We start from the raw sequence: 8,465 nt of genomic DNA, 5'->3' as shown, positions 1-8,465 counted from the left end.
GAGAACTTTAGCAAGTGGGGGATCATGCGTGCATACATTTCAATGTGTTTCATTCCTTGCTCATATGGCTTACTATATATAGAATCGTACACATCAATCTTTCTCTCATTCAAGTCTAATACCCCCAAAAGAAAATGTGTCACAACATCATTATCTTCTGAAGGAAGCCGACATGGAAAATAGATTTTGTCAACCTCTGTCCAAGCAATTCCACATCTACGATTGTCACCCCACACATATAGTATGAGAACCAATTGATTATCATCACACCAAAATAAATCTGAAGCATCTTCATTGAAATCCTTATACACAATTAGCATATAGTTATCAAAAAGTATATCTGTAGTTGTGCAACGAAAAGGATGGGCGCAAGGGTGGTAGCATTCCTTCTTTCTCAAATAATACAGGGCAATACCAATATGCTTCATAAAAATACAAAAAAAAGAAAAACAATCCATCAGTCATAAATAAATAAAAAATAATAAATTAAGAAGAAAGAAATTAAATGCCTTGTGAATTATCAAACCTTATGATCAACTACAAAGCTACTATCTGCAAGCTCAAGGAGGAACATTTTTCTACTGATTTTTTGATGGTACAATTTATATGGATTCTTTCTCACACCATTATCCTCAGCATATATATCAGTTTGTCCCCTGAAAATTTTAAAAATATCAAAGTTAGAAAGTTTATAAGTTAGTTCTCAATTCCTAATTAAGGACATTTGGTCATGAACTTACAGTAACAAGGTCATAAGTTTAGGACACTTAGTCCTGAAGTTAGAGTTGCAAATTCAAAATTTAAGGACAGGATGTCCTTAACTTACAGTTACAAGTTCAAACGTTAAGGACACTTGGTCCTGAACTTAGACTTACTAGCTCATAAATTAAAGGACAATTAGTTATAAACTTAAAGTAACAAGCGCATAAGTTAAGGACAATTGGTCCTGAACTTAGAGTGGAAGTTCAAAAATTAAGGACACTTGGTCCTGAAGTTAGAGTTGCAAATTCAAAAGTTAAGGACAGGATGTCCTTAACTTACAGTTACAAGTTAAAAAGTTAAGGACACTTGGTCCTGAACTTAGACTTACTAGCTCATAAATTAAAGGACAATTAGTCATGAACTTAAAGTAACAAGCGCATAAGTTAAGGACAATTGGTCCTGAACTTAGAGTGGAAGTTCAAAACTTAAGGACACTTGGTCCTGAAGTTGGAGTTGCAAATTCAAAAGTTAAGGACATGTAGTCCTTAACTTACAGTTACAAGTTCAAAAGTTAAGGACACTTGGTCCTGAACTTAGACTTACTAGCTCATAAATTAAAGGACAATTAGTCATGAACTTAGAGTAACAAGCTCATAAGTTAAGGACAATTGGTCCTGAACTTAGAGTGGAAGTTCAAAAATTAAGGACACTAGGTCCTGAAGTTAGAGTTGCAAATTTAAAAATTAAGGAGAGGTAGTCCTTAACTTACAGTTACAAGTTCAAAAGTTAAGGACACTTGGTCCTGAACTTAGACATACAAGCTCATAAATTAAAGTCCCGAACTTAGAGTAACAAGTTCATAAGTTAAGGACAATTGGTCTTGAACTTAGAGTGAAAATTCAAAAATTAAGGACACTTGGTCCTAAAGTTAGAGTTGCAAATTTAAAAATTAAGGACAGGTAGTCCTTAACTTACAGTTACAAGTTAAAAAGCTAAGGACAGTTAGTCCTGAACTTAGACTTACAATCTCAAAAGTTAAGGACACTTAATCCTTAACTTAGAGTTACAAGCTCAAAAATTTAGGACATTTAGTCATGAAGTTAGAGTTGGAAGCTCAATACACTTAGTTCTGAATTTAAAATTACAAGTTCAAGACACAAATGTAAGCAATTAAAAAATAATAAATACATTTAGGGACTTACACTTTTTTGCGACCTTTCCATTTCTCCTTGCCCAACCACCCAATGAATTTCTTCAATAAGTTTTCATCATCTTTGGCATAATGAAAAATACATGTACGAGTATATTTTGATTTTATCCAGCCTGTATACTTAGGAGTATTTTCATTGTGTGCCATCGATGTTCCTCCTTTTCTTTTCTGTTCAAAAGGAAATTTCAATTGCCAACTAAGCTTCTTATTCCTTTTCCCTCGACCAAGCTCTTCTTCAACATTTCCTTCAACCTCCATAGACAAACCCTCATCAATGCTCATTTGTGTAGTCGGAGGAGTAGGAGTAAGAATAGCAAATGATGGACCATCAAAACTAATACTATCTCTTTTCCTTTTCCTAGTATATTGGTTAACGACTTCATTTTTATTTTGCTCTGCAAGCAATACTACATATACATTAGTTTGCTGCAAGTCGTCAATTCTATGAATTATCAAATGAAGAGACAAAAACTAAGGACATAATTTTTGAAATGTCCTGACAATTTGAATTATGAATACAATATTAAGGACACAATCAATACTTGTGTTGGCCACGTTACCTTCTTGTATTTCTTTAACAGACAATAGTGCTGACATATTGCTTGTATTTTCTTTATCTTGCAACTGTTCTTCATGTTTTTCGATTGCAAGTTCACAAGATTCTGCAAAATATTTACAGGATCTAACACAATTAGTACTTGTTACTAATCTTTGATTAAAATAAACATGTATAAGATGAAAAAAACTCCGTCTAACCTTTTGCAACTATCACGATCATGCTAGTTAAATCATTATCTTGACTAGCATTTTTTTGGCTTCCCATATTGTCTGTAAGAGAGAGAGGTGAAGAGATATCATACGTTCCTTCTATACATTTGCAAACAATCTCACTTATGCATGTTCCTTGGGTATTTTCTATGTCTTGAGATTGTCCTCCACTTCTCTCTTTTGAAATTTCATCATCTTGATAGTCCACTCCATCTTCTTTCCTTGCAGTTTCAAAAGATTCTGTAACATTTACAATTAATACTTGTTACTAATAGTTTACTAAAACTAACATTCAACATGTCATGAAAATTCCATCTAACCTTGATTGGCATCATTTTGATTTCCAAATTTCTCTTTAAGTGAGAGAGGTGTAGATAGATCATATATTTTTTCAACACATTTGCATACAATCTCACTTATACTTGTTCCAAATGGATTTTCTAAATCCTTAGATTGCACTCCAGATTTACAAATTATGTCTGTTACACTTGTCTCTTTTGGATTTTCCTGGTCTTGACATTCCATTCCATCTTAAACTTGCACTCTATCAAAAGATTCTACACACATTTGTAATCACAAAAAAGTTTATATGTATTATGCTATTGAATATAAATTTCAATGATAACAAATTCAAAAACTGTATCTAACCTTTCCCAATTTCGATGCCAATATCAGTTTCATCTTCTAGATGCGCATCTCTATAATAGCTTTCATAATGATCTTCTACATGCACATCTATATTATCACATTAATCATCAACTGCATCTTTGCTAATTGGAACACTAAGTTCTCTCTCTATGGTCCATTCATGAGGTTTGTCAAGAAGTTTCAATAAAGTATCAATCTTTGATCCTATGTTTTTCTTTAAAGCCTGTGAGATAGTATTTAAAATAAGAATCAAAATGTTAGCTTCTTATAAGTTACGGACATGTAGTCCTTAACTTAGAGTTCCAAGTTCAAAAAATAAGGACATGTAGTCCTGAACTTAGAGTTACAAGAACATAAATTAAGGACATGTAGTCCTGAACTTAGAGTTACAAGTTCAAAAGTTAAGAATAGGAAGTCTTAAACTGAGAGTTACAAGCTCAAAAATTAAGAACATAGTATCCTTAACTTAGAGTTACAAGCACAGAAATTAAGGACAGTTAGTCCTGAACTTAGAGTTTCAAGTTCAAAAAATAAGGACATGTAGTCCTGAACTTAGAGTTATAAGTTAAAAAGTTAAGGACAAATAGTCCTAAACTTCAAGTTACAAGCACAGAAATTAAGGACAGGTAGTCCTGAACTTAGAGTTCCAACTTAAAAAAAATAAGGACATGTAGTCCTGAACTTAGAGATACAAGTTATAAAGTTAAGGACATGTAGTCCTGAACTTAGAGTTACAAGTTAAAAAGTTAAGGACAGGTAGTCCTGAACCTAGAGTTACAAGTTAAAAAGTTAAGGACATGTAGTCCTGAACTTAGAGCTACAAGTTAAAAAGTTAAGGACATGTAGTCCTGAACTTAGAGTTACAAGTTAAAAAGTTAAGGACAGGTAGTCCTAAACTTCAAGTTACAAGCTCACAAATTAAGGACATTTGGTCCTTAACTTAGAGTTACAAGCACAGAAATTAAGGACATGTAGTCCTGAACTTAGAGTTACAAGTTAAAAAGTTAAGGACAAATAGTCCTAAACTTCAAGTTACAAGCACAGAAATTAAGGACAGGTAGTCATAAACTTAGAGTTCCAAGTTAAAAAAATAAGGACATGTAGTCCTGAATTTAGAGTTACAAGTTATAAAGTTAAGGACACGTAGTCCTGAACTTAGAGTTACAAGTTAAAAAGTTAAGGACGGGTAGTCCTGAACTTAGAGTTACAAGCTAAAAAATTAAGGACATGTAGTCCTGAACTTAGAGCTACAAGTTAAAAAGTTAAGGACATGTAGTCTTGAACTTAGAGTTACAAGTTAAGAAGTTAAGGATAGGTAGTCCTAAACTTCAAGTTACAAGCTAACAAATTAAGGACACTTGGTCCTTAACTTAGAGTTACAAGCACAGAAATTAAAGACATGTAGTCCTGAATTTAGAGTTACAAGTTAAAAAGTTAAGGAAATGTAGTCCTGAACTTAGAGTTACAAGTTAAAAAGTTAAGGACAGGTAGTCCTGAACTTCAAGTTACAAGCTCACAAATTAAGGACACTTGGTCCTTAACTTAGAGTTACAAGCACAGAAATTAAGGACATGTAGTCCTTAACTTAGAGTTCCAAGTTCAAAAAATAAGGACATGTAGTCCTGAACTTAGAGTTACAAGTTAAAAAGTTAAGGACATGTAGTCGTGAACTTAGAGTTACAAGTTCAAAAGTTAAGAATAGAAAGTCTTAAACTGAGAGTTACAAGCTCAAAAATTAAGGACATAGTATCCTTAACTTAGAGTTACAAGCACATAAATTAAGGATATTACCTTGATGTCATTTTGAATCCTTTTTTCTGATAAAGCTATTTTTTGATGTATTCTAGTACATTCTACCTCCATATCCTTTTTGAACTTCTCCGATAATCTCTGAATCAAAAACTATAAAAACAAAAAGTCTCTTAAGCAAAAATAAGTAAATAAAAAACTAATGGTATTCAAAGACAGAAAACCTACGTTAACAATTTCGTTAAGAAAGACTTCATCAAATTGTGTTGAAGGCATTGAACTTTGATCTTGAGACAATGGCACATGCACACTAGTGGGCTCCGCATCTACTTCAGAAGAAAGAAATGGTACCATCTCGAGCAACTGATACAACTATTATATAAAAAAAAAAAACGTAAGTATTCAGAACTAAAACACATAAACAAAAAAATAGCTAGTAATCCTGTTAACTTACTTTTTCATTATGGAAGTACATTTTACATAGGGTGTCATAATGTGGAGATTTCATAACTGAATAACATAGCATCCGGGGGAACCCACATTCTCTGAAGTTCACAAATTATTTTTCCTGAAAAATTGGGAATACTTCCATAATCCAAACACAGAAGGCGAAAGGGAAGCCAAGTATAGTATAACTGTCCTTCTCTTTATCTTTATCTTTCTCTTTCTCTTACTCATTCTCATTCTCATTGTCTGAAGTATTTTGTTTGGGCTTCAAGCAGCTCTTCAACGATTTTAGTAACTTTTCATAACAAAGAGAGCCCCAATTGAAAGAAGAGCAGAGTTCATCGTCATCTACGATTTTCATTACCCGTTCAGACACATTCTGATTCTTGCGCTTCCCCATCAACACAGATTCAACAAAATAAATTGTTGCCAACTTCACCGCATCGTCACGACTGCCTACAAATGATGCAGTTGTACCATATGGGTGACTAGTAATAAAATACCACAAATCGCCTAACTCGATTCTATCCTTTCCAGGGAAGTAAACTTTCGAAAGCCTATTCTCTCTTTCACGTAAAACTTTGAAGTCCACTGAAGAAGAACATTTCAACCCAGTAATTATCTGGAACACTTCACGTGTAAACTTCACTTCATGATCAAAAACCTTGAATGTCATTGAATGCGAGTCATTGCTTATAATTTCTGAAAGCAACACACAATGAATAAGTCTACCACAGAACTTCACACCTTGTAATCGGAAAAAGTTTCCGAAAACACCATCCCTCAACTTCTTCCATTGCGTGTTCGACAAGAAACGTTTTATTGTTTCCTTATACTGAAAATCTCCTTTCCAATAGCTCATCGAATTACGCCAATCATCAAACTCGAAAACACGATCTCCTTCTATTAGAACACTACAAAGAAGGAAATAGAACGTAAACATTAGGACTATTTTTCTGAAATGTCCTTAATATTTAAACTACAAAACTAAAATCCAGGACCTAAGTAGATGCATCTTTAATAGAAGAACCGTAAACTAAAATTAGCTTACAAATTCTTAGGACTACTTTTCTGAAATGTCCTTAATAATTAAACTACAAAACTAAAATCCAGGACCTAAGTAAATGCATCTTTAATAGAAGAACAATAAACTAAAATTAGCTTACAATTTCTTAGGACTATTTTTCTGAAATGTTCTTAATATTTAAACTAAAAAACTAAAATTCAGGACCTAATTAGATGCATCTTTAATAGAAGAACAATTAACTAAAATTAGCTTACAAATTCTTAGGACTATTTTTCTAAAATGTCCTTAATATTTAAACTAAAAAATTAAAATCCAGGACCTAATTAGATGCATCTTTAATAGAATCACAATTAACTAAACTTAGCTTACAAATTCTTAGGACTATTTTTATGAAGTGTCCTTAATATTTAAACTAAAAAACTAAAATCCAGGACCTAATTAGATGCATCTTTAATAGAAGCACAATTAACTAAAATTAGCTTACAAATTCTTAGGACTATTTTTCTAAAATGTCCTTAATATTTAAACTAAAAAACTAAAATTCAGGACCTAATTAGATGCATCTTTAATAGAAGCACAATTAACTAAAATTAGCTTACAAATTCGTAGGACTATTTTTCTGAAATGTCCTTAATATTTAAACTAAAAAACTAAAATCTAGGACCTAATTAGATGCATCTTTAATAGAAGCACAGTTAACTAAAATTTCTAAACACAGTTAGCTTACAAATTCTTAGGACTATTTTTCTGAAATGTCCTTACATAATCAATATATTGATTGAACCACAAACACATTTCAATACCAAAAGGTTCTCAATAACTTTCTCACAAAAATTTGCACCTTATTCCTCAGCGAATCAAGTTATAATCATTATTTTGAACATTTCACACATACTTGATGACAAATACAACATTGATCACGATTAGAGATATACAAAAAGAAAAATACATAAAAGCAAAATCGAAAATATACCAGTACGCTGGTTCACTGCAGAGAAGATGAAAAATGAGAAGAGATTAAGTTGGACAAAGTATACGCAGAAAATTGTTGTGGGCTGGGCAGGAGCGATATTGAGGGAGTGAAATTTTGGCTCTAAACTTAAATGAGAGAAGCGTATAAAGGAAGGGTTTGAGAATAAAAGAAATAGAAGAAAGGGTAAAAATGTCTTTTCATATTAATTTTAATAGAGTAGTGGCTATTTTTGCTCAATATTATAATTGGTGGATAAAAAATAAAAACCACCTTATTTAGTGGCTACCACACGCCATTTTTACTCGGTAAATTGCTCACTGTGCAATAGCTCGCAATGTAAACCGAACTAGGCAAAGCCCGGTGCGACGAGCTCTGATTGAGGAGATTATTTATATTATAGGGGCACTACTAGATTAAATTTCATGTTACTAACGGTAAAAGAAGATATTAAATGTTAAATTAGTTAATCCCTCCGTTCCAATTTATGTGAACATGTTTGACTGGACACGGAGTTTAAGAAAAAATAAAGACCTTTAAAATTTGTGGTCCTAAACAAGTCAAAAAGGGGCCACAGTATTTGTGTGGTTACAAAAGCTTCTCATTAAGGGTAGAATTGTAAGTTTAAGCTAAATTGTTACCAAATTTAGAAATGGGTTATTTTTTTTGGAACGAACCAAAAAAGAAATAGGTTCACATAAATTGGAACAGAGGGAGTACATTTGTTTTTTATATTTCTTGCAATATCTTAAGGAAGATTATGAAAGGTAGAGAACTAATCCAAACCACAGAAAAATAGAATTAATATATACTCTCTATCCCATATGTGGCAGTTTTCGCTTATCGAGATTCAAACTTTTTAATTTTGACTGTGATTTTGGACATAGAATCTTATAAACTTTTTGAGAAAAAATTTTACGTTTGAAACTATGTAAAAAGTATTA

At 32.3% G+C, this 8,465-nt stretch overlaps 1 protein-coding gene across 1 annotated transcript; it reads right to left on the bottom strand.

Annotated features, from left to right (window-relative positions):
- Positions 1 to 5,747: 5,747 nt before the first annotated feature.
- On the bottom strand, positions 5,748 to 6,467 carry LOC138903372 (uncharacterized). Its single transcript, XM_070191344.1, has one exon. The coding sequence runs from the start codon at positions 6,465 to 6,467 to the stop codon at positions 5,748 to 5,750; it is 720 nt and encodes a 239-aa protein (XP_070047445.1).
- Positions 6,468 to 8,465: the final 1,998 nt, after the last annotated feature.

Source organism: Nicotiana tomentosiformis, chromosome 12 (assembly GCF_000390325.3).
Source record: "Nicotiana tomentosiformis chromosome 12, ASM39032v3, whole genome shotgun sequence".
In the NCBI taxonomy this organism is placed as follows: Eukaryota; Viridiplantae; Streptophyta; class Magnoliopsida; order Solanales; family Solanaceae; genus Nicotiana; species Nicotiana tomentosiformis.
The sequence above is the reverse complement of the archived record's forward strand: the minus strand, read 5'-3'. Positions and strand labels throughout refer to the sequence as shown.